This window comes from Pteronotus mesoamericanus, unplaced genomic scaffold (assembly GCF_021234165.1).
Source record: "Pteronotus mesoamericanus isolate MK-2021 breed Mesoamerican mustached bat unplaced genomic scaffold, CSHL_Meso_final contig_46, whole genome shotgun sequence".
Taxonomy (NCBI): domain Eukaryota; kingdom Metazoa; phylum Chordata; class Mammalia; order Chiroptera; family Mormoopidae; genus Pteronotus; species Pteronotus mesoamericanus.
Window position 1 is genome coordinate 6,848,624 of NW_026555170.1, and position 27,897 is coordinate 6,876,520.

The 27,897-nt window shown below is 35.2% G+C and overlaps 1 protein-coding gene across 3 annotated transcripts in view; it reads right to left on the reverse strand.

Annotated features, from left to right (window-relative positions):
• The window catches only part of PRKD1 (protein kinase D1), a 316,057-nt gene that overhangs the window by 45,518 nt on the left and 242,642 nt on the right, over positions 1-27,897 (reverse strand). For 2 of the 3 annotated variants that reach the window (XM_054577898.1, XM_054577900.1), the window contains 8 exons: positions 23,296-23,319; positions 10,505-10,715; positions 10,267-10,344; positions 7,661-7,865; positions 5,824-5,947; positions 4,238-4,315; positions 2,710-2,989; positions 1,667-1,719 (listed from right to left, as the gene is read on the reverse strand). In XM_054577898.1, the coding sequence (XP_054433873.1) occupies positions 1,667-1,719; positions 2,710-2,989; positions 4,238-4,315; positions 5,824-5,947; positions 7,661-7,865; positions 10,267-10,344; positions 10,505-10,715; positions 23,296-23,319 (1,053 nt within the window). The remainder of the gene's footprint in view (positions 1-1,666; positions 1,720-2,709; positions 2,990-4,237; positions 4,316-5,823; positions 5,948-7,660; positions 7,866-10,266; positions 10,345-10,504; positions 10,716-23,295; positions 23,320-27,897) is intronic. The other variant, XM_054577899.1, reaches the window with a different exon arrangement.

A 27,897-nucleotide genomic window follows, 5' to 3' on the forward strand; every position in this document is an offset into this window, starting at 1 on the left:
AACTCAATCACTCCAACCTCTATGGCTAGCCTGGCAAGGCTGCTGCGTCGTCAGCCACGCACACGCTGGGGATCTAAGCTGAGAGGCGCGGGAGCTGGCTCACTGCGGGTGGGCGCAGCCACGGTGGAACGCTGGCACTCCACCATGAAGTTCTCATCTGCGGGGTAACTTAAGTCTTGCTACCATTTCTGGAGGTAACAAGTCCCAAATGTCTACTTTTTTTCTCTTTGAAATAATAATTGCTAAATAAAGTATTATATTTTAATCTATGTTTTCCGGCCTGTGATTTGATGACCACATGTATTAAAGTACTTTGCCACTGTACATATTTCTATTACATCCTATGGAACTTTCTGCCTATCCTCCACTCGCATTCTCTTTGTCCTTTCAAAAATAAGTCCTTTTACACCAAATCCTACCTTCCTTATATCCTATACATTCCTATCCTTTTCTTTTGTCCTACAAGTCGTCTCTACCCTGTGACCCCTTCAGAGTGTCTATGGGGTGAGCTTGAGGTTGTCTGGAGATAAGAAAGTGAATTACTACTACTCCAGCATTCTGAGTCCAAGCTATTCCATCTTTCTCTGATAGCTCAATAGCCCACCCCGGCTTTTTGGTGGACAATCATGGCCAAACAGGGTGGAACAACCCCGCAGGTATCTAGAATTTGCCTAAGGCCTATCAGTTAATCTATATTTCTCAAAGTATTCTCTGGTTAAGCAAAAGCAACTATCTTGTGATTGACAGCATAAAAATACAACTAACTTTCACTATGAAATTCCTAATTCTCTCTAATCTTTGGTTTTCAGTTTATTTCATGCCAATTTAGCAAAGATTACAAAACTGTAAGAGAGACAAATAGTTTCATGGAGTTTATTCTATAAAAACTAACTCAGATCCATGTAAATAAGGCTGTAAACTCTCTGCTTTCGGTCATAGGTAAAGCAGGCAAAACACAGCAAAAGATCTGAGCCAGAGGATGAAGTGAGAGAACCCTTATTACTCTTGGGCAACTTGCCATAGTGACAAAGTATAACAAAAGTATAAGCAAACAGGTGGCAGAGTGTAAATTATTTCATAATATGTCTGATCTATAACTTACACAAACTGAGCCTAAAGGATGGAGTTAGGTGGCCCAGCTGACAAAGATGCTAGAGTGTAGACCCACAACATCTAATTTATGCAGCTTTCTGGGGTTTCCTCGACATGTTTAAGTGACTGTAAGAGCATTTGCAACCCCTAATCACATGGAAATACTCCCCGGTAGCAATCAAGAAATGACAATAAGGGCATGTTTAAGCAATTCATGTAACTCAAAAAATTTATCTTACTTGGTATTGTGTAATATTAATCATTAAAATTCTAGTACCAAGATGGGCAAACATATAAAAAATCAGGAATTGCATTATAATTGCTTTTCTGAGATGAGTAATAGGTATTTAGCTTTCAACATTAGAGGACAGATTAGAGAAAAATCACCAAAAGAATACATATAATGTTTCTGAAATCTGACAGAAGAAAAGTACCTAGGTAGACACTATTTTATCTTCTAGAAAATACTAAAAAATTAAGATGTTAGGTAAATAAAATTGTATTTTAAGATGCCCTTCTTTTCCAATTAAAAAACTCACATTACCAAGTTTTATATTAGTAAGTAGGTACTCACCACATTTTCTTGAATCTGGCAATTTGATACTGAAATACTCACAGAAATATCTCCTGGAAATACAAGTTAAAAAAACACAAAAGAAGTAAGAGAGGTAATAGCATATCAGGTAAACACATGCTTACTAATCAAGATACAGGGATATTTTTAAATAAAAGCAGTTAGATTTTTCTACAGATATATCTGTTAGAATACTTCTTTCTTTTTACTATTACAGATTTACTCATTACTGGGCTTTGAAAAATAATATCTTCCCGATTTAGAGTTTGGAGTGGAGTTCAAATACTGGCTTGCCACTTTGTAACTCACAAGCTGAAACAACTTAATCTCTCTAGGGCCTAATTTCCTCACCTGTGAAATAAGCAAGTTGTTAATGTCTACCTGTTGGGGTTGTTGTAGGCATTAAATGAGAGATCTTATGTAAAATGCTTAGTACCAAAATAGGCAAATATATTTTATTAAAATGTACAGAAGTTGGAGAGATCAATTAAGAAGTTGTGATAGATCATCAGATAACACACTGTGATGTGAAAAACAGAGGTTCTTCCCCACAGGCTTCATTACTGACAGTTGCTATGATATTTTTAAATTACATATATATCTTCCTGTCAAGTATTTCTAAAAATTCACCCTCAATATTTGATCCTGGTTCCAGTTTCATAGACTCTATCTCATTCTACTAATGACACAGATTTGTTCCAGAGATAAAATTTTCAAGACTTTCCGAGGACTCTGCACACCATGTACACACAGAGCAGTGTGTTATGTAGTTTTTAGGAAGCACGTTCAGTCAGGTCTGCAAATAGCCCAACTGGCATTCCAGGTCAGGCTCAAGAATACTTTGTCTTTTATGACCAATGGCTCTAGTTTTCCATCTGGGTTTCCATGAATTTGTTTAAATTTTATTGTAAAATAAAAATAAAAAGTAAGATAATCTAGTGAATGAAATATCTTAATATATATTATATATTATCAAATAAACTAAATCATATCCCAGAAGGCTCTCTTTTCCTGCTCTACGGACAGAAAAGCAGCAGACTCACGGTGAGAGTTGGTTCCCGAACCTACAGAGGAGCCCTTGGGAATGACCGGCATGAGCGCGTGCTGGATCGCCATCTCCCACATCCTGGCCACGTCGGCGCCCACGCCGCTGGTGAGGACACTGCCGTTGGGGGGCGGGCTGGAAGGATTCACCACATTCTCTCCCACATAATACACTACATTGGCTGTAGTGATCTCAAAACAGTGAGGATTGGCCCCATTAGGAATTAAAGCTGAAGGTTTTGCTGGTTCCAGAGATAAAATTTCAGATAAAGGAATTTCCTGTGGAAGAAAGAATATGCCAAACGTAGTTTACCAAAAATATGTAAACTTTCAAATAACATTCAAACTGTGAACATAGAAATGACATTACAAATGGCTGTCATTTATATAAATGGTTTTGTGAAACACAGACAATTACTGAGCAAAATTTTAAAATACCTAATCATCTTATTTTCCCAGAAAAAATTATAAGTGATTTTTTTCACTATGTTGATGTGGCAAAGGATACATATCAATAAGAATAATGATTTTGAACCTGCCTCAAAATAGGACTTAGAACATAAATGATAATTTTTGTAACAAGTGAGGTGGACTTACGATACCTTAGGTATGCATGGGCTGTTTTTAAATTTTAACAGTTCTTTAAAGCACTGGAAATGATTTGTATAATTTGACTTGATGCATGTTAATATAATAGTATAGCCAAGTGAATAGTTTTAATGAGGAAAACCACAGTGACTAGTTTTAAAAGCAGTTGCTTTAAGTACACCTTTAGTATTAAAAAATTAATCGCCACATTGTCTTCCAGAAGGTATGGAGTGACTTAAGTCACAATAACTTTCAAAATATATATTTTTATTTAAAAAATTAACGAGGTATCCTCTTTCCATTAGAGTTGTGTAAAGTGGCCATGAATATCGACATCAACCAAGCCTGCATCAAGTTTGAAGGAAAAAGTATAAACTGTTTTCACTATGAAATTCTTTTGGAACCATGTTTTACTGGATGATGTGTTATGCTTCCCCTGTATTATTTCATGTAGAGACAGAATGAAAATCGCTGCCAAATTTTTCTCTAGAGCAAAGGGCTCCTTATGAATATAGTCAATGCATGGAGAAAACAAGGTTTCTTAACTACTCCTGGTGATGCTGCAAGACTGCAGAGAAAGGAAATAGAAGCAAAAGAAAAAAAAAGCTGGATGTAATTTCCTTTTAGCTAATCTGTGGTGACCTTGAATTTTCTGTTTAAATCACACACCTCTGCTAAAATAGTCAATTAGCTTCACCTCCCCCCCTAGGATCCCACGGGACCAGAGCACTCCCCAGGGAAGTCTGACGTTCCCTGGCAGCCATCATGGCTCACAACCTGACTCATCCAAAAGTTAAAGGACAGAGAAGAAAAATAAAATCTCTTAGAGCAAGCACAAGATCAGTCACGTCTGTTGGACTATTTTGCATTTCAGATACTCTTCATTCCCATGTAGAGGGGGCATGAGCCCCTATCATGGAAAGAGCCACCCTTACTTACCTTGTAGTACCTGCTTCCTGTGTCATTTTGAAAGAGGGTAATACATTTGCTATCCAATCTCCAATAGTGCCGTTTCCGCTGAAACAGAAGTTAGATTCAGGACCTTTTAAAAACTTTAAAAATATCCAATACTGATAAAATAAAAACATTTCTCATTGAGGACAAGATTTGACAGGGTAAGTGCATGAAAGATTCATACTCGATTTCATACTCTAGGAGGTGACTATTTAGCAAATGTGTGATAATTTTCCACATCTACATCAGTTATGAGTAATAAAGGAGATGATGTATTATTAGCACCCAGCCCAGGGCCTGGCATTTAGTGCATGCCTACTAAATAGAAAATACCCTTTTTAAAGTTATTTGCCTGCTGATAAAGGTGGAGTCTGTAACAAAATAGAAAGGTTTAGCAGGAGAAGCAATGTTGATACATTATCATTATTTTAGAACATAAGGAATGCCATGCTGTCCCAGCCAGGTATTCTGGTTTCCATTAGAGCTGGAAGAACTCTGGTTACCACAGAACTAAAGAACATTTTGTTGGAGGGTAGGATTAACTCCATGGTATCAAAGTGAGGGGAATGCATCGGATAACTTTACCTTCTCCTAGGCTCTCTACAGATCTCTAAACTTTTATGACTTGGTGATCAGGTCCTTTGTTCATCCTAGGCACATCCTCCATTTTGGGGGGGTGGTGTTATCATCTTTTTTGACAAAAAGTCCTAACATTATTCTTGGTCTCTTCTACAACCTTAGATCAGTCAAATAAGTAAAATATGCTTTAAATATTTTACATCATGTCTAGGAAGAGCTGTATGGTGTTGAATTGAGCCATGCATTAAGTCATGTAAATCTCTCTCCAGCACAAAAGACTGAGATTATAAATAATTAGGTTATAGGTTTCTTTAATCTAATGAAATAATGGGTATCCTAGAGATAGGAGGTAATGAGGAAAACACTACCGGTAACTGACAAAAAACTTTATCATCCAATGCCAATTAATTTAACTTTAAAACACGGATCAAACTTTTCTCTTACGTACATGTACAACCTTGTTCATCAACTATCAGGAAAATCTGGAGTAGTGAGCAGCTCAGATTACATTAAAAAATTAAAATGTGTTGTCTTTTATTTAATTAACAGTGGGATTACTGTATTCCTGGGGAGGTCAGTTTTTAAGTGAACACTTAATTAGGGATTTAAGAAGCATATGTAATAGTTATCATTGTTCTTTTCCTCCATAAAATGCAGTATTGTTTTAAAAAAATTCTGAATCACAGAGGAGCATTCTGAAAGCATACACTGCCATTTTCACGACTGCTGCAAAATGTCAAGTGGCCCTGAAGTTGTCTGAAGGTCTTCTCGAGTAACAGAGGTAAATGATCTTGTTCCCCTGAGATGGCTGGGCACACTTTTTTCTTACTCCGTTGCCTAATCAACTCCCTTTGACACCCAGAGACTGTGAATGTGCTCCCCCTGACCCCACGCCATGCCTGCAGTGAGGTTTGCTCCCGGTAACTCAGACATCCCTCAGTCTTCACAGGCCGTTAGCAACGCTAAAGAAAATTGCTTACTGTGGATCTTACCAGTGTGTCCTTGCTGGTGTAGTGGACCATCCACCCTTCTTTCATCACTGTGCTGCTTTTCCTCTTCGTGTGTTTGACAGACTGTACTACTCTCATTAGCGGGATATTGTTGCTTGTTGATGGACTTGAAAAGTCAAAATATTTCAAGAAAGAAATGTTTTTAGAAAGAGATCTTTTCCGGCATAAAACCTAATTTCAGCTATTTCAAAGTGAAAGTAAAAAAATTTTCAGATTCCATTTTTAGTGAAATGTATTGTCAGAGTAGCATGGTTCAGCACCTGGATTACTCTGAAGAGTGATATGTATTTTATGTGTACAGTTTAAAAATCCCAAGGCAGGATAATAAGTGCCTTAGACCTCAGGTCCGGGGACGTCCAACCTTTTGGAGTCTCTGGGCCATAGTGGAAAAAGACAAGCTGTCTTGGGTCACACATTAACCACATTGCAATAAGTAATCACAAAAAAAAATTGCAAAAAAAAATTAATGTTTTAACTAAATTTCTGATTTTGCGGTGGGGCACAATTCATAGCCATCCTGGGACACAAGCGGCCTGCAGGCTGCAGGTTGGACACCCCTGGCTGTTAAACTATATGGGGTTCAATTTTGGGGTAAATATGATAGATTACTGTCTTAGGGTGCTGAGGCCACAGTATTTAGAATCACACATGAAAGCTCATTTGCTTACTTACTACCTATTACAGGCAAAATATTAATCATTTGTAGATAATAGCATTTCATATTAATTCGAGTTTCTCTGAATAATTACATAAAAATTAGAATCTACTGTTTAAACTGTGTTTTGAATAACTGTTGCCCATGGAATTATGCCAGTCCTTTATCTCTTTTTCTTTTCTATGTCTCCTCTTCTTCCCTCCTCAGCCCGCATATATACATATAAGCACACACCCTTATAGCTCCCCTCTCATACTAAAGAAATGTACACCTTTAAAAGACAGTTGGGCCATAAGGCTAATATATTCCAGTATCTTAGAAATATACTTTATTCCATTACATGGAAAAAAAATCTAATTATTTTATTACTTTTGTCTAATGAACAATTTCAGTTTGTCAGTGAACACAGCATTTGCAAAATGGACACAAAAATTTAAATACACTTATAAATCAGAGGTTGGGAAATTTTTTCTGTAAAAGACCAAGTAATAAATATTTTAGGCTTTGTAGAATACTTAACTCTGACGATTCTTTTGCAAATGTAAAATGTAGCCATAGACGATATGGATGGGTATGACTATGTTCCGATAAAACTTTATTACAAAACAGGCAGTAGCCTGATTTGGCTATAGTGTGCTGACCCCAGATATAAAAAATGGAGATCATCTAGTAATTTAAAAAGTATAGAGGACTAGGTCACAAATGTAAAATTTCATATCCTTCTAAAATAAAATCAAGTACAGTAAGGGGTAGACACACGCAATATTTGTAACAGGAGTCAGCTATAAAGTAAGTGGCGTCTGCTGAGGTGTGCCCCCTATCTTCGCATTTTCCACACAATGAGCACTGAATGAACATTAATTTAGTAGTACATGTGTAGATGGCAAATGTGAGAATCCCTCACAATGCAAAATAAAATGGGCCACAGCATGAGGCAATGCTAGGGCAGGATGCAAACCGCCCTTCTCTGAGGGGATCCGGACCTCCTAACTGGAAGGGCTCTCCTGTGTTGTCCAGGGCACACAGCTCATTCACAAGCAAGATAAACACGCACTTGAACTTTCATTTTTAGCAGATGAAAGTATCAAAGAGCTTTCAAAAATACCACTTGGAGTGCCACTGTTGGACTGCGGCTGGGACTGCGGCTGGGACTGCGGCCCTCACCTGATGGTTCTGTTAGAGTCCTCGTGGTCTGGGTCCGGATCCTGCATTTCCCCGCTGTCGTTCTGACACTCAGCCATCACCATCGCAACGTCTTGGGCCATTGCTTCTTCCATGTCATCCATGAGCCCACTGTTCCTTTCACTGTCATTGTCATCACTCCCTTCTTCCATGACCACGTCAGACTCAGCTCCGGGGCTAAGCAAATCTGAAAAATTGTTTTGCACCCGTGAAGATCAGCCTGAAATCCTGGAGCCAGGGCTTAAGAGAAGGTTAGGCAATTCTAAAACAAATCAACCAGAAGCCCTAAAAAAGTACCTGTTTAAAGAATTTATCTGTCCTTTTTCAAAAAATTTAGTTCATAATTATCTGAAGATATGGCAGGATGAATATACAGGGGTAGGCAAAAGGAGGTTTATAGTTATGAGTACACAAAACTGGGTTACGAAACATATTGCAATAATCATTATCTGTCTTTTTCTGTATGAACTGTAAACCTACTTTTGCCCACCCCTGTATCACTTTATAAGCAGGTACTTGTTTTTCATGCCCCTAAGCCTAAAAACATGAAAGTCATGGAGAGCCTTGGAAGAAAGACGAGGGTGGGATAAAAGTGAAGTACTAGGAAGCAAAATGATGCCACACACAGGGGAGAAGGAAACTGATCGTATTTCGGTTTCACAGCCCTGGTGCGAAAAAGAGATACTTGGGAAGATGAGGGAAACTTCCACATGCAGGACCACTCAGGGTGATTGATTCTTGCGATTCCAGTGACTTTTTAAGTCATGAATTCCAATATATTAAGTTGGTCACATAACAAGCATCTTTTAAATACCTTAGATATTTTTGTATTTGAAGTTAAACTAACTACTATCAATTCAGTTGATAGTAATGCAATAAATTATATTTACTTATTGATACACAGCACTTATTTTTAAATTCAAAATAAATTGATTAGAGATCATAGCCTGCCAACTTTGGAAAATTCACCTTTTACCAGATTTTTCTGGCTGTCTGGGAAAATGCAATTGCAAAGTAATTAGTAATATCCAAAATAACACTGTTTCCCCTTAGTTGTAGTTATCAAGAGCACACTACATTTTTTGGGCCTGATTAAAGTTAATATCACATGCCACAGAAAGTGCGAAAATTGCCAAACTTTCTACTTTGGCAGCTAATTCATGCATGACTCTCCAAGGCACAAACTAATGTGGGAATGTATTCCTGGAGAGAATTCCCTTCTTCTTCTTCTACTAGGTATATATTTCTTCTACAGAAGTAAGTTATAGAAGAAAGATAATCACTTGTTCTTCAGCCTTTTAGCAAAAAAAAAAAAAAAAAAAAAAAAAAAATCAACTTGTTTCTCTGGGCTTATATCACCATTTTTCTCTCTAGAGGAATCATAAAACTGATAAGAGAGTGAAGGTAGAAAAAAGTCATTATCTATGGGAAAACTTAGTCTAGGATAGATACTAAATCAAATATTTAGCTAGGGATTCATGAAGAATACTACTCAAGAAGAAAATGGGAGCTGTTCCTTTAAGATATGGCATTTTTCTTAAGAGTCCTTCAAAATTAATTAATGTGGTTAGAGTTTTCCCAAAGGAATATTTCCTATACTTTCTAATTGGCTGAATTAAAGCTCATTTTATTATTAATAAGATTCAGGTTAAGAAGCACATATTCAGGGTCTGGCACAAATAACACTCCTATTTTTATTATAAAATCATAAGCATGTAACTCTGTAACACAACAATATTACACTCAGGCACACCCTATGACATTTTAGATGAAATGTTCAAATTAAAACTAGAAATTAGTACACCCATATTATTACCCTACCAACCACATTCAAGCAGGCGTTACTTCTGCTGGCCCCTCTATAACGGAAGTAACTGGGTGGAGGAAGGAAGAGGGAGATTATTTCCTAATGGATCAGTCTCTGTGAGTCTTCCCTCCCCTGACAAAAAAGGGAGAAAAGTAAACTTCTGCCTCAGTGCTTGGATTGAAAATGGAGGAAAAGAGACTAACAATTATAACCTGTAGGTATTCCAACATTTTCTACATTTCTAAAAAAACCAGGATAGGCTCTTAAAAAAGAGAACGGGAGCCCTGGTCTATGTGCCTCAGTTGGTTATAGGTCCCTCAGGTGGGGGTGGGAGGAGGCGGAGAGGTCTCCGGATGGGCCCCGGTGGGGGCAACAGGATGGATGGTTCTCACATCCATGTGTCTTTCTCTTTTTCTTCCTTCCCCTCCCTTTAAAATCAAGAAACATGTCCTAGGGTGAGAATTGAAAGAGAGAGAGAGAGAGAGAGAACTGGAGTAGAGATTCTGGAATTCTTGTTTTCAGTACTAGCTGTTAACTATGTTAAAACTGAGAAAAACCTCTGGTTTTTATCAGAACTCGATGAGCTGGAATGGATGCTTTTCTACAGTAAAGCAGAGCAAACCGAGGCCATAATTCACTTTTGGCTGAGTCAATGTATCCGAGGGGATGCGGGGGACGCAGTGAAAAAAAAAAAAAAAATGCCCGCAGCTGACACAGTCTCTAACAAAGAAACACTGCCAATCTTCTAGGCACAGATGTGACTGCTGATTTTTTTACGCACCTCCGTTAATGATCACTTCGCCGAGGCAGTTGTTTGGGACTTTTGGTGCACAGCGTTTATGACAGTTGAACCTGCAATCTAATCACAATGGTTTGAAAAGAAAACAAATAAAAACCAAGAATTCATCAACAAGGGAGTTGTAAAACACACATAAAAAAGTAATTTCAAATGGACGAGGAGAAATTTAAGGGTCAAGGTTTGGCTGGTGACAAATATTTGGTGGCAAGATTATTCTCACCTTTGCACTGCAGGCCCTGCCTGAAAAGCCCCTTGAGGAGCTTCTTGCAGTACTGGCACACAGTGGGCCGGGTGTACGAGTGGATGACAAATGTGTGCGGCACTTTCACTTTTGACATTAAAATCTTGTCCAGCTGAATAGGTCGTCCGATATATGACTGTGAATTTGACCTCTTCTCTCGACCGATAAACGACTCTGATGGTGACTTTTGCTACAGGATAGAAAAACAATAAAGAGCAATAAGATGGAAGAGGCAACTTGATAGTTAATTCATGTGTTTTAAAATCACCTTTTTATCGTATTTAGTAATTTGATCCTTAAGAATATGAGCCATATAAGCTAACACTATATTTCTGTTCATTAATGCTATTGCCCCTTTATTTCTTACTTGAGTTATCTTGTTTTTATAGTTTGAAATGAAGAGAAATGGAGATCAGAATATTTGAACCTGACTTCTAGAACTTGCAAAAATTCTTGGCTTTGAAAAAGCAATTTAATAACTTTAAGAAAAATGTAAAATAGGAAAAAAAGAGAAGGAAAATGGTTCTCAACCCCACTGCACATATTACTTCACTGATATCTTCTAAAATATTACATGTACACAATTAAAAAATATAAGCAGTTCAGGAAGATAGAAAATGAAAAGTAAAGGCACCAGTCTACCTTGCATAGTACTTCATGTGAAAAACACCTATGATTTCTTTGGATTTCCTCAGAGGAAAAAATATGAGTTAAAATGATTCCTCAACCACGTGAAAGTAAAAGGTTAAATTCATAGCATCATTTTTATAACTGGAAAACATAGCAATTAGTAGGCTATATAAAACAAACAAATACTGGTGTTTTGGTTATAATTATATCACTGTACGTTCTTGTCTCTCATTTTAGAATTAATCTGCCCAAGGCATATGGTTTAAAAATTAAATTAATTACATTTAACTGTATTTTCAGTGTTTTTGGACAATTTCATGGTACCTCTTGAGATCATGAAAATGTACTTAGGAATAACAAGAATACATTTATTTTGAAACCATCAGAATAAAGGATAAACCAAGTTACTTTTTAATACTATAACTATGTATCTCATTGATTAAGCTTCTATTCTATGTATTCATTGCATTAGGTGCCTCACAAGTTAGGCCTTGTTGTCTACAGTTGAGGCATCAAAGCTCATAAAGTTTACATAAAAACTTTTGGGTCAAATGCTACTAAATAGTAAAGTTAAAACATGAGCCTTCATTTGCCTCTAGAGCTCTTATATTATCACCCTACTCAGTTAATATCTAATTTGCAGTGATTACTGACAAGAGGAGGAAAAAAATCACATTTACATACAATTTCCATCCATTTCAATCTCTATCTGCACCAAAAGATTAATACTACTTATTATCAAATGGGGAAATTTAGATTTGCAAATTCACTAGCTGCAATAAATTTTTTTTTGATATGAGGTTCTACTTAGGGATATTATGCCTACAATTACAGTTACAATTATTTATTCCATAAAAGAAAACTATAAACTGTAATTGCTCTGGAAAAGCTCAACTCTTGCAGAGATGCCTAGGGAGCTTATAAAGATGGGACAAGGTCTGCCAAGCCAGAATCATGAACATATTGAATAAATATCTTCAATGGGATTGAAAAACAATTAAGTCCACAGGGTTTTAGGTCCCTGTTTTATGTAGCCAGCCGGGCAGTTTTAAGCACAGACTAAAATGAAAAGTGGTATTTTTCCATAGTTGGAAAGTTTCAACACTCAGACTAAAAGCTGACCTGATGTCACACTTTCTTAGCGGACTTAAAATGTTCTCAGATTTGGAAAATCATATGAACAGTTGACCAAATCACTCCTCACTTATTTCCCTTAATTTAAGATACCAAATTCTAGGCTGTGTTAACAGAGCCAATTTGATACAGGATTATTTACTATACCATGGGGCAAATGCGTTTGGAAGAGCAAGAGGCAATCTGATAAACTGAATGTTTTCTACTCATCCGACACAGTAACATTCACATCAACACTGCCATAAACTATAAGAACCAGAATTATTCTTGAGAAGTTGTTTCACTTATTACCTTCAAGGCAGGATTACATAAGCAATTTTAAGACATTATATGAGTTTAGGAAAAAGAAATTGGCTGTTCCTTTGTGCCTGGAGATTGGACTACACAAATATTCAGGCGATGATGAGATTCATGCGGTCCTTGGCACAGAACCAGAACTCACAAAATGCATACTTCATAGTGTCAGAAATTAAGACTTTAATAGCATTTAACGTTTAACAGCAATTTAAGATTTTACTAGCATTAATAAAGAATGTCCTCCTGACATTCATGACATCTTAAAATTACAATCAGCTAGCAGCGTGACCAGAACTACTAATCATTACGTTTTCTTACAGTTCCAAATATAATTAATCATTTTCAATGTGGCCTCTATTTCTGTATAATAAAGTAAAGTTTTAAAATGTTGAGACAGGGTGCATGCATGGTGACTTCTCATGTGGGAACCGATCTACTGCTGGAAGGAGACTGACTTGTTTAATTTTATTAGAGACACTCTTTGGGGAAAGGAGGAGTGAAAAAGCCTTCTGAAGCTTTGTTTGCAAAATTACATCCTATGTTTCTGGGAGTGTACACGCATACATTTGCATGTGCTTTTCGCTATTATGAGGCAAATCTAAGAAGGCAAAAAAGAAAACTGTCACCATCTGATGACTTTGTGAATGCTTATGAAATATTTACCCATTCTTCAATGAGAATGTAAAACAAGGCCATCACTGATATGTAACAAACTGTAAAACAAACAGAAAAACAGGAACCTATGAAATGGGGCCATTGCCCTATAATATATATTTACCATTTTTTATATAAATGTTTAAGAACCATGATTTCAGTCCTCAGCCAATCATCCCTTTAAAAATATTTCTAACTATGGGAACACAACCAAACACTTCTAAGGATTTTCAGAACCAGTGCTACATTTTTCACTAATAATTAACATTCAATTACTATTTTAAGCAAAATACATAATTTCAGCTATGCGAAGTTTTATTTGAAGGTATGTATGTCAGAAAGTCATTAATTACAGTATGTTCTGCTTAATATTGCAAGTTACAGAGTGGACAAAAATTTAGAAATTGGCAATTTTAAGTGAAAAGATCCTTAAAAAAAACTCATTGATTTAAATCCAATTACCTTGGGCTTTAAGTTAACTTCAATATGAAACTATACTTGTGATACAAAGATTATGTTGACTTAAATTACCAGGCTTTTTAAAACAAAAATGTAATACATTATTGCTATATGAAGTAAAGAGATATAGTACTGCTTTACTTCTTCATTAACTTCATTTTATTTTTTTACTTATTCGTATATTTAATTATGATGTGTACCGTATTTTAGAATTTTAAATAAGATCTTTCTTTAAAGTAAACTCTGGTAATAAGAAAATTCTTTATTACTCATGAATATTGGTGAAGGTTTTATTAGTTTTACTAAGTTAACTAAATGGTGTTTAAATTGTTTTCCACTGTTAGTTGCTGTTCAACTTTGGCACTGTGTATTTAGTGAACCTGGGAAATCTGCAGAATGATTGTCTTTTACAGGACAAGGGAGGAAAGTTGAAATGCTTTGGAAACAAAGCACATTTTGTTTCATTCTACTGCAGTATTATGTTCAGAACAAAACTGGAACAGAACTCACAGAATAGATTTCAAATGCCTTTCTCTATAATTATAATAAGCATACGCACGAAGATATGCTTCCAAACATTTACATTTTTATATTTGCCATAGGTTCTAGGAATTCTTTTCCTGAGTTGAGGATTTTGGATCAAATTACAGGTGTGTGTGGAAACTTTTGTGAGAATTGACATTACCATAAAACATGGTATTGGAATGGATGTATGTAAATGATTTGATCTGGCAAATTTTAGTTGATAAAAAGTATAGAGGTGTCCTCTGTATTCTCAGCATAATAGGAATCATATCAAGGATGCAAGAGATTATGAGAACAGAAAAATGATGAAAGCTGAAATTTAAAGCCAAAATTAGAGATTAAACAGAACAAAGATGATAGAGATTAAAATTTGTTTAAATGCCTGTGCTCTTGTGAAGTATCTAATTAATGTTTATGCTACTGTTTTTATCTGAAATGACCACCAAAGTGAAAAACTACATGCACTGAACACCTACTTCCAGAGACAATGCATCCTGCTTTCCTAGAGATGGAATTTGTTTTTTAAAACTGCTATGCTAAATGAATGACTTCGCAAGCGTGGAACCTTCCCAGGAAATGATTGCTTAGATTACATTATGGAAACTCCAACTGCCAGCAAGTCTTTAAACATTTAACAGGACTCTGAAAGAATTTCCCGACAAGGCATACAAATTCTCTTCATTAGTAAAGTTAGAAAACAGAGGAGGAAAGTTGCTTTAACCTGTGGTTTGCTTGCTGTTATTTACGTACAGATCAAACGTCAGATTTCCTGAGACAAAAGTCACTTCACAGTAAACATGATTCAAATAAATAAATTAAAAAAAACAATAAAAATGTCTCAAATGAAAACTTCTGCAGCATTTTTATATATAAAGTTTGTATTCTGCCTTTTTTCTTTTTTCTTTTTTTGTTGAATTTATTGCGGTGACTGTATTTATTAACTAGAATTCATTTCACAACCCCTTGAGTTCAGAACACTTTAGCATATATGTTGACAAATCTTTGTAGAACTGTCTCAGTCATCAGACAATAAGCATCTAAGGGAAGGACAGTGTCTTAGAATATTTGCCTTCTATTAATGGGAAGATGCACCTGGTACTTGATAAAAAATAAGCATTGCTTGAACTCATCAGAATGAATGTTTTCACGGAGTAAATGCATGGGAATAAATGGACGAGACATTTCAATAGAGATATTCAAAATACAGACTGTAGCATAAGCCCTTCAATAATTTAACATTGCATGGATTGTAACTTTGATATATTTGCTTTATTGACAGAGTACAATTGGCTACAACTACCACTGCTCTTTGAATTTATCTTCCTGATCCTCACCCTGCCTTGGCATATCCAACAGGAACTTGTGTTAAACTCTTCTGTTCTGGATAGAGAAAGGTAGCAAGCTCAAATACCTGCAGGCTGTTAATATTAATAGGTGGCCTCTCAATGTCAAGGATGCATGGAGAATGGTGTAGACTATGATAAACTGGAGAAGATGGGCTCAATATAAAAGGTGTGGCCTGTGCTCAAATAGTGCTAATTGCTGCCGTGTAAGTATGTAAGCCCAGTGCTTCCAGACCTTAGTTTTGCAAAAGGAGTAAAATCCAATTGTTTTTATGAAATAACTGTTTTTAAATACAGGCAACTCTTAAAAAAAGTAGAAACATTTTGCCAGTCAATTCATTTGGGTAACGAACCTGGTCTATGGGGAGTTTGAGACCCCTGAGCTAGACATAAGACACTTTTTATAACTTTCGTATGTGCCAAACTCTTTCTATAGCACTTCACATGCATTTATTCATTTAAACCCCATGACCACTGTGTTATGATCCACATTTTACAGATAAGGAAACCAAATCCCATTTGTCTAAGATCACACAGCTTGTAAGTACCAGAACTATGAATTTAGGTAGTCTTTTTCTAGAATCCAGACTAGACGATGATAATGATTTTTCTCTCCTTAGTCCCTCCCACCTCTCACATTCCCTGGTTTTATACCATTATAAAAATAGAACGTATTTTCTTCCCCTTATTTTAAGACATGAAGGAAGAGTTCATAGGAAACAGTGAGAATAGTTAATGGTATGCTCTCATGCCAAAATGCAATGTGAAAACATTGTGAATCCTTCAACCTTGACCTACAGAAGAGACTTTCACCCAGCTTGTCTTTGCTCAGAGGATAGTATATGAGTCATGCATGTTTTCTAGAACATAATGACTAACTGAATAAACAGCTTCTATTGTGTAAGCATCACTTAGTTGGCTGCCTACTTTCCTATTCAGGTGCTGTCATGCTTAAAAGACACTAACACAACTATGTGAAAACAGATGCAACGAAACACTAGTGCTTTATTCCAGGAATCTGAAGATACCCAGCATTTCAGACTAACCTTCAAAGATGTGTGCAGACAGAACGGTACCTTACATTAGTTTTCTCCTACTGCCATTAAGATGGATCTGATTTAACAAGTGTTTCCTATGGCAAATCCTACAACTGAAAGCCCAACCAAGATGCTTCAGGATGCTGAAAAACTGTAAATATTATTCCCTGTGCCCAATGAGTTTACTATCCAATAGACTTTGGGACACAACGATGATTGTTACTATCAACCATAACATGTGCTCTTTCATATGGTTCTGCCTTATTGTTCAGATTTCAGTTCACATATCACTTTTTCACGAGGCCTCCTGACCACCTAACTTACTGACCGTTTCCTGTTCACACTTTGTTACTCTGCACATCATCGTGTCTCTTCATGAGTCACTATTGCAGCCTGCAACTTATTTACCTATTTGCTTATTGGGTTGTTTGTTTTTTTTTTTACTGTACCCCTTCAATGGAATATAATAAGTCCCATGAAGAGAGGATCTTAACGATTTTGTTCTGGAAACTGTTTCATAGAACAAGTGCTCATATGCATGACAATGTGAAGAAAGACAAACCACATTGGTGGTGTAGGTGAAGGGGTCGTTCAGAAAAGGAGCTTCCTGAAGGAGAGGCATTTGGTGTGAACACTGAAGTAGTCTTGCATGCAATGACCACAGTGAGTATTATGAGCTATTAAATTTCTTTTGAGACTGCTTAGCATTTCTTTTATATACTTTGAAACCTGTTTATCCTACTTGGAAATGATTATCGAACCTCACCCATAATCACAGCTAGTAAAACATCACTGTGAATGTTCAGAGTGATGCTTGCTGGCAACTTTCTGAAGCAAAAATAAATAATCAGCTCCTTTCAACAACACTTAGATGAACATACTGCCCCTGAAGGGAAAGTCAGGGAATTTCCAGTACAAACCAGTTCTTGGGCAACAGACAAGTCTGAAGACCCCCGGGGAACTGAGTTCACATAGGAACACCCATGTTTCCATGCCCTGAAACCCTATCCGGAGTAGAGGGTAGAATTTTGGTGAATTTCAAACTGTTCAAAGCTATTCTGTTACAATTCTGATTCTCCATTCCTTGAACTAACTGTGGAGTGTGCCAGATAAAGGAGTTTGGCTCCTCAGTTGTATACCCTAAGTGCAGAGCATAAATAAAAGCTAATCCACACTTTTTCATAACACTAAAAAGCATTGCTACAGGGTAAGAAAAAAATATGTCCCCTGCTTAGTGATAGCTGCTATATTTTATAGTGGATAATCCATTTCTTAATGTTTGTAGCAATTTGGGAAAGTTTCACCATAATAACATATAATCTCATTAAAAATACAAGGTGATTTGGATTTGTTGAGTGCTAAAGTAGTCTTGAAAGTTCTATTAACTTCTATATTATTTCATTCTCTTTAAGTAAATACAAATGAGCATCAAAGGAACCTTACTATTTTCTTAAGTGATCCACCCTTTGCAGGGAAGGCTCAAGAACTGCTAGTGAATTGTTGCAAATTACAGGCATTGTTCTTTCAAAATGTCAGTTACTAATGTCCTACAAATCTGTGGGATCCTGGAGGAAAAAGGAGACATAATATAAGAATGAGTACCTCTCTTTCTACTTGCAGGAAATGCAACCTTAAAGCTAGGTATTCTGCACAGTAAAAAAAGGAAGAAAATAACATGTCAACACCTTCTCCTTCAGAGGTTTCAAGTCAGACTTGGTCTTCACACAGAACATGAACTGGGTGGTAAAAAAGATTATGTGAAAATATCAACAATAGCAATTTTAGGGACATATATTTTGATAATATTTGATTCTACCTAAAATTGACAGGATCCTGGCCTGGTTTTATGAGTTCACTGGAACGCTGAATGAAATAATCTGGAAAAAGGTTATGCCATTGATTACTGCATTGGAAACACCAAGAAGAAGCTGGAAAAAGCATGATATAAATAGTCCAGGACTACAAAGGTTAGAGCCTCTCCCTTCAAAAGTGGCCCATAGGGAAAACTTTAAAGTAATTAATAAAATGTTAGCTTTGTAACAGTCAATGGTGAACACGAAGCAATGTATATTTATGAGCACACATGCTTCTGAAACAACATGGTAGAACCAAAGACTACATTTTATTGCAACTCAGTTAAAAACAAGAGAGGAAAAAGAGATTTCTTTTCCTTTACCTACCAAAAAAATTTTGAGTTTAAAAAACAGAAAAGTACTAATGTAATGAAATTGTATCACTCAGTGGTATTTTCAGTGCCTAGTTACAGTGAAATTGATACCACTCAAAACAGCTATTTAGAGAAAGGTGTATATTTGTTTATAAATTCTGGACATTGTTTTAGCTTGCATTTCACTATATTTATTATCAAAATGGCAACACTTTCACTCTTCTTGAGAAGGGAGAGAATTCATCTGACAAATAGAACCAAATATTAGAAAACCATGTCTAATGGATCAAGTAAAATAATATACTTAAATATTTCTGCAACAGATGAAGCATTAGAAGCTGAGTTATTTATCATTTCTAAAAGTCTAATTTATAGTACCAATTCATCTTCCACCTTCTTCATGCCTCATTATTATTTCTTCTACACAAACCTTTATTTTACTTTATTTATTTAGGATAGGGACATCATGAGGACACATAAACTCTCAACATAAACATGAGCTATCTCTTTTCCATATTACTCAGCTAGGAGCTAAGTAGTCACAATTGGTCAGGAATTAAAGGGGACAGGAGTGAAAGGTGGCCAGGTCTGGCATGACATTAGATGGATACAGATAGACATTAGGCATATTAACTGCTGAAAAGGTTGGGTGGGGCGGGAGGTGCTGTTTTGTACCTTAAGGTGGAAAGCAATGTTTTCTGTCTTCAGGCATGGCTTGTGGGGAGTGTTATGGAAGCCATGTACCTTTCCTGAGGAGAGCACAGACCTTCAGAGCCTTCATTAAAGACCCATTTGTTCCTAAGACCTACATGTTTATCAGTGTATGTAAATGGTATATTATGCTCCCATGCCCCAGTGGAGTTCATGAGGACTCTCTTGTGGTATTTACATTTAGAATTACGCATCTGGAAGTTTTTGTTCCCATCATGAATGTACATATGACAAACCAGCCACTCTAAATGAAATCAGGCAAAAGCTGATTAGTAGCACATGTATGGTAGACCACACAGCTTAGTTTTACTGTAGGGCTCCATCTTCACAAATCCACCGCTACACTTCTGACTCCCATAGGGTGGAAAAGTGTGGGTTAAGGAATTCTTGGATCTCTGAGCACCAGAAGGATACATTGCCCAGGTTTGAATTTGGAGAACTAGTTTATACAATCATCAAAAGAAATCTTGTAATATTTGGCAAATGTACTATATGGATGTCATAGTGCATATTTAAATGGAAAAATTGCTTCTTAATTCAGATGAATCACCAGGATTCCTGGAACTCCAGAACATAAGAGTAACAATTAAAGTCTCTACTGCTAGATGGACTTTTGCTACTTTGGAAAATATGCCGGAAAATTTTCATTTGGCCAGAAGTATCATCATAGTTTCATTCAGGATTAGAAATAGATTTATTTTTATTTGAAAAGAATTTACCTTAAGTATTATAAAGCATATCAGGATCACATCCAGTTATAAATAGAAAATGCAATACTGGTATTCTTTTATCTTCATTATTATTGTTTTAAATGAACAAAAACAGTAAACACATTAGTCATTTTGGGAGGAGGAAAGTATATAGCTAAAAGTTCCGTTTAGTACAATACTTGTCTTAATTAAATGTGAGTCAGTAAACTTTATATGAAAATAATAGCAATTTGTGTCAAGTTATTATTTAAAAATATGCACTCTAACATAAACATTAAATTGAATATTGTCTAACTTTCATAACAACTAAGGGATGCAAAAAGTGAGCATATAAAATAGTCGAACACAGGGAAAACATGCAATGAGCAATTAATTTCCTAATAATTTCTTTAAGGCAGTCTGAATATTAAGAATTACCAAAAAGACAATGAGACTAGAAGCAATTAATTTCACCAAAAACAAAGTCTCTGTAGTGCCCCTTCCCACCAAAGCTATAATAGGACATGCTTCCTTAAGGACATGTAAAAATATTTCAAATAACTTCAGTAATATTCTTAAATTTAAAAATCCATAAGGCCTAACTTATGTTTAAAAAAAATTTGTCATCAACTGTTCCCTGTGATTGCAAAGGACACTAGTGTTTTATATTCCACTTCATTTTCTTCTTTGACTTAAGCTTCCTTATCTCAAGAAGAGACCACTCTCCTCAACAATTTGACAAAAATATTATGGTTACTATGCTCATATTCATTTATTTTCAACAGTTTATATATAATAAAAGAATGAGTAAAAATATTTCTTCTCTATATTAAAATGTTAACATGGAAAATGACATCAAAATCACATAAAATGGAAAATATACCTCCATTATAGATTATTAGACAGAGAATTGCTATCATAACTCATAAAAATTCTAAGAAACCAATAATCATGTCAATAGAAAAAGAGACAAGCAATTCACCACAGATGAAATACAAATAGTCAATAAATATATGAAAAGCTCTTTATCTTCCAATGAAAATAATATTTAGGTAGGGATATTTTCTCCTATCAAATTGGTGAAAAAACACCATTTCAAAATAACAAAATGTTGGGAAGAGTATATGGAAATAGAAAATCTCACACACTGTCCTTTAAACTTTTACTATTTTTTGAAGAATATTTGGCCAAAAAAAGTATAAATTCTTTAGTCATTTGATTACTAAGAATATAACCTACTAATTCATTCAGAAATGCTTATTGAGAAACCTACTAATACTTTCCAAAATGTGCAAAAATAATACAAAAATGCTTATTTCACATTGTTTAAAATAAAAAAATGAAAACATAATCAGTAGATTAAGTAAATTAATCTATATCATTGTGATGTAACACCAGAAAGCTGTGAGAAGGTGACAGAGGTACTATATTTATATTTGCATGTCTTCCATTTATGCAAGCTCCATGAGGACAGAGAACTGACCTACGTTTGTACACTTTTGCATCTTAAAGTTACAAAACATGCTGAATATGGACAAGGACCAGATTTCTATAACATTTCTGTAGCTCATATAATTGTCACTGAAACATTTCTCTCAATATTTCATCAGATTTTATGCATCACCTTCTTCTAAGACATTTATAAAGAGAAAAAAAAGAAGTTTGTTACCTTTTGAGCACAGTAGGTATAAGCAAGTTCAAGAGCTTAAGCTTATGTAGAAAACACATCCTGTTTCTATCAGGAGCTATCATGTAAAGGCCTTGCTGCCTTTAAGTTGTGTGACTTCCACAGAAAAGCAGACTTCTTGTCAGTCCTCCTTTACACAATCTGTCCCTGGCTTGATTCCCAAAAGATAATTTGAAGGGAGAGACTACTTCACATTTAAAATTATATCTGGAAGGCACTGTCAATTACAAAACTTAAATGTACAAGAATGTAAAAAATTACATTTATTGACCTTTCACCCTGGACTTTTCTAAGTAGGGAACACTTTAAACTAAGATAATTTTTCTAAGCATAGGAATTTACTATTATTGAAGCAGATTTCTTCATTTTACATCTTATAAATAAAGATATCTTGACTTACCAATTTTATTTAACCCAGAATACACGCTGGTTGTGTTTTCATTAGCTTCCTTTGTTAGAGTTCCTTTAACAAGACCATCTTAGAATGCACACTAATAATGTATCTGAAATTTTAGTCTCATGAGGGAAATAACAATATGTCAACTCTCAATTTCCAAGAGGTACAGAAATAAAGAAAACTAAATATTAACATGTCAATTGGGCAAACAACTTATCATAAGAGCCCTGTTGTATGCTCTACTTTAGCACTTGACCTAAATGTCTTTTCTCTGTGCTCACATTATTAATTGCTTAAGATAAATAAAATGCCAATTTTGGAGGAGGACTTAATTAAAAATTTATGAAGGAAATTCGTGTCTTTTCCATATATAAGTTCTTCTTAGATTGAGACCTTGAGATCTCCATTTGCATACCATCCTTTTTAAAAATGGACTGTGATAACGCATTAAGGAATAAAAGTTCCTTTTCTTGAAAAAGTTATATTTATTTACAGACAGTCCTTGTTTTGTGCCTTACTGTGCCAACCAAAATCTGTGTATATTGAGATAATGACCTCAGTTTACACGGTTTAATGCTATGTGGCATGAGGACAGAGTTCCAATATGCATACATTTCAATTAACATGTTACTGAGTAAAGTGAGTGCTGACTGTATCCTGTTCTATTTAGTTCGCTCAGTTTAACAGAAAAGACACAGATGTAGTGGAATCAGGTTACCTGAGGGCAAAATTTCATTGAACAATTCAAGATCTATTACTCTAATGCCTGCACTGCTCTTTGTCTAATTAAAGACTGTGAAAACCTGAACAACAATAAGAAGAGACAACAACAAAAATACGTTCTTTTTTGCAGTTCAATAAAATGGATTTTCAGCTAAATTATTAAGAATTATAATTCACATACAATTTTGAGCTAAGTTCTGACCTGATGGCTTTTATAGAATTAATGCAGATAATTGTCTGATGACAGCCTACTATTAAAATGTTGGTTTGCAAAAGGTAGTGAAGCACAGCCAGTACCAGGTACACTCAGTACATACCTCAAAGCTGGGACTCAGAGGAGACTGAAAGACGGAGTTGTGAGAGCAAAAAGCAGGCAAAGGAGCAGAACAAAGAGAAGAAAAAGACAAGACAAAAAAAAAAAGAAGAAAACCAGTGTTATTGGAGGAAAGCAATGCATATTACTCAATTTTTATATAGTTTTGTTTTCAAGAAAAAGCAAAATCTTATACAAATCAGTCCTTGTGGCCACAGAAACGTCTGAGTTGGGAATTACCCTTTAACATTTAAATGGAACTATAGAATCAAACTCATGATTGCAAAAAAATTACAGTTGTGAACTGGTAGAGGGGGAAAAAAAGCCCTGCTTGTCAAGTGTCAGGGGGGACAAGATGGTTCTTTCACCTTGTTGAAAATAAATTATAGTCAGAATGAAGCATTTTTGACCTTTGAGTGAAAGATTAGATTTTTTTCACAATAATTTATCCTCTCAATGGGAAAAGAAAGAAAAAGGTCATCAAAGTAATCAAATGTTACACAGTTGTTATCTGCCTACAGGCAAGAATAAGCTATTGAATAATCAGTTTCAGTCAGTGGTTTACAAACCTGGAAAGTCCAATGGTGGGTTAGAGTTATAATGAGAGAAATATGCCACTGTGCATATTCTGTTCATTTTAGAGTCTTTGCTGTGTATCATTGCTTTCTGCCTGACATCATTCAAGTTTGAAATATAATTCAAAAGTGGAAAGGTTATTCTGGATTTTTTTAAGAGGAGAAGGAGTATCAATGAAGAAAATATAAGAAAAGGTTTGGTTAAGTCGATAATACATATCTGGTAATTGATACTGAATATGTTCTTTTTTACCCCTGTTTCCAGAAGCTTTTTGAGCAGCTCTTATCTTTCAACTAGAAAACAAATCAAAACTAAAATACAGTTGACTCTTTTTCACAACTAAAATATATGACTGTTTTGAAATCAGTGCTATTTCTTATATTGATTAAACTTTTACACAATACTTTTCATCTAGTATCCAAAGAACTTGTTTTGTATTATTGAATAATATAATTTCTATAACCCCATTTTCTTTTAGTTGATAAGAATCTCAAAATTAAATTTAATGATCAATTATTCTGATATAATATTTTTATTTTTCTCACATGACCTGTGATAAAGAAGCCTAATAACCTTATTACTTGATATATACTTGTTTCTAGCGTTTAGTTATAATGAATAAAGATGTTAAAAACATGCCTGTAACAAAACCATTCACATTAACACCCTTCAGAAATGAAATACTTACATATAAACCTAACCAAATGTTAACAAGTTCTGTATGGAAAGCCACTAAATTCTTTTTTTTTATTTTAAATACTCTTCTTTTTTTAATTGTTGTTCAACTACAGTTGTCCCTATTTACATCCCCCTACAATCCCCCGCCCCACTCACCTCCACCTCACACCCTCAATCCTACCCCCCACTTTGGCTCTGTCCATGGGTTCCTTGACAACCATTCCCCTCCTTCCCCCCATTATCCCACTCCCCGCTCCCTCTGGTTACTGTCAGTTTGTTCTTTATTTCAATGTCTGATTATATTTAGCTTGCTTGTTTGTTTTGGTGATTAGGCTCCACTTACAGGTGAGATCACATAGTATTTGTCTTGCACTGTCTGGCTTATTTCATTTAGTATAATGCTCTCCAGTTCCATCAATACTGTAGCTAAGGGTAGGAGCTCCCTCTTTCTTTCTGCTGCGTAGAGTTCCATTATGAAAATGTACCACAGTGTTTTGAGCTTCTCATTTACTGACTGGTACTTAGGTTGCTTCAAGCACTGGGCTATTATAAATTGTGCTGCTATGAACATTGAGGTGCATAGGTTCTTTTGAAACAGTGGGAAAACCTTAAAATTCTGATGAAAGAAATCAAAGAAGAACTAAATAATGAAGAGATGTTCATGGATAAAAAGACTCAATATTGTTAAGGTGTCTGTTCTTCCCAACTTGATCTACAGGTTCAATGCAATCCTAATCAAAATCCCAACAAGTTATTTTATAAATATCAACAAACTGATTCAAAAGTTTATGTAGAGAGGCAAAAGACCCAGAATAATCAAAACAATATTGATGGAAAAGAACAAAGCTGGAGGACTGATATTACCTGCCTTTAAGACTCACTGTAAACCTACAAAATTCAAGACAGTGTGGTACTGGGTGAAAGAACATATAAATAGATCAATGAAATAAAATAAACAGCTCCAAAATAGACGCCCACCAAAATAAAATTAACTGATTTTTGACAAAAGAGCAAGACAATACAATAGAGCAAAGAGAGTCTCTTCAAGTGATAATGGAACAAATGGACAACACATACAAAAAAATACCAAATCACATACAGACAGACCTTACACACATCACAAAAGTGAACTCTAAATGGTTCATAGGCTTAAACATAAAACACAGTACTATAAAAATCTTAGAAGATAACACAGGAGGAAACTTAGATGCCATTGAATATGATGATACCTTTTTAAATAAAAACAAAAGACATATCATAAAAGAAGTAATTGATAAGATGGACTTCATTAAAATTAAAAAAAAAACTTCTAAAAACAATGTCAACAGAGTTATAAGACAACCTACAAACTGGGAGGAAATATTTGCAAAAAACACATCTAATAAAGGATGGTTAACCAAAATATACAAAGAATTCTTGAAACTCAACAAGAAAACATACCCAGTTTAATTAAAAATGGACAAAGGACCTTAACAGAAAACTTATTAAAGATATATAGATGGCAAACAAGCGCATGAAAAGATACTTCACATCAAATGTCATGATGAAAATAAAAATTATAATGCCAATGTTAGACCACTAAACACTTATTACAATGGCCAAAAATCAGAACACTGACAGCACCAAATGCTGGTGAGGATGTGGAGCAACAGGAACTTTCATCCATTGATGGTGGCAATGCAAAGTGGTACAGACACTTGGGAAGAGAGTTTCTTACAAAACTAAACACAATCTCACCACACAATCCATCATTCATGCTCCAGAGGAGCTGAAAACTTCTATCTATACAAAAAACTGCACATGGAGGTTTACAAGAGCCTTATTCGTAATTGTTAAAACTTGAAAGCAACCGGTATGTTCTTCAGTAGGTGAATGGATAAACTGTAGCACACTCAACAGTGGGAAATTAATCTGCATTAAATCTAAATAAGCTTTTAAGACATGAAAAAACATGGATAAACCTGAAATGCACATTGCTACTTGAAGGCAGCCAATCTGAAAAGGCTACATATTATATGATTTCAATTATATAACATTTTGGAAAAGGCAAAATAACAGAAAGAATTACAAGATTAATGGTCACCAGGAATTGGGTGGAGGGGAGGAGGGATGAGTACATAGAGCACATAGGATTTTTAGAAGAGTGAAAATTCTCTGTGTGATACCATAATAATGAATACACGCCATTATACATTTATCTAAACCCATAAAATGTGCAACACCAAGAGTGAACCCTAAAGTAAACTATGGATTTTGGATGATTATGGTATGTTAACGTAAGTTCATCAGTGGTAACAAATATACCACTTTGGTGGGTAGTGTTGATACTGGGAGAGGCTATGCTTGTGTTGGGGCAGGGTGTATATGGGGAAACCTGTGTACCTGCTTCTCAATTTTTTTGGGAACCTAAAACTGCTTTAAAAAAATAAAAAAGGTGAAGGAGTTAAGAAGTACAAATTGGCAGTTACAAAATAGTAACAGGTATGTAAAATACAGCATGAGGAAATAGTCAATAATATTGTAGTAACTATGTATAATGTCAGGTGAGTGCTGGACTTATCGGGGAGGATCATCTTGTAAGTTATATAAATGTCTAACCTGAACTTAAGATAATAAATTAAGCCTTTAAAAATAAATTAAATAAATGCCTGTACCTATTTTTCTGTTCATATCTATAAACATTTTTGCTGAATATACCTCTAGGAGAACATCTGAGTCATATGATATACTTATGTTCAGCCTTAGAAGGAACTGCCAGAAGATAATTTTGGAAAACCAGTTTCCCAAAATGGCTGAACCAATTTATATTCTCAGTAGTATATATATATATATATGTTCTACTTGCTCAATATCTTAATCATTGTCATTCTCAGTATTTTGTTTTTCAAGTTTACTTGAAAGTTTACTATGGTATAGAGACATCTCACTGCAGATTTAACTCTAGGTTCCTTGATAACTATGTACATGATGTAAAGTACATTTTCATGTTTATTGGCTATATTTATGGAAAGTATTCAAGTGTTTTGCCTATACAGTATGGAGCTGTCTGTCCTTTAGCTTTTTTTCATAGATGCTCTTCATACGTTCCAAATGTGTCTTTTATAGGACACATACATTGAAAAATTATCTCATTTTGTGACTGGCTTAATGGAATATCCTCCCATTCCCTGACTTGCTTAAAGGTATATTTTGATAAAAATAATTTACTAATTTCAATAATGTCCAATTTATTCATCTTTTTCTCTTGCCCTCAGTAATTTGAGTCCTGTTTCTTGTACTTATTTTTCTATTGGCCCCAGAAATGTTTGTTGGAAAGACCATCCTTTCCTCACAGTAATGGTGCCCCTGCCAT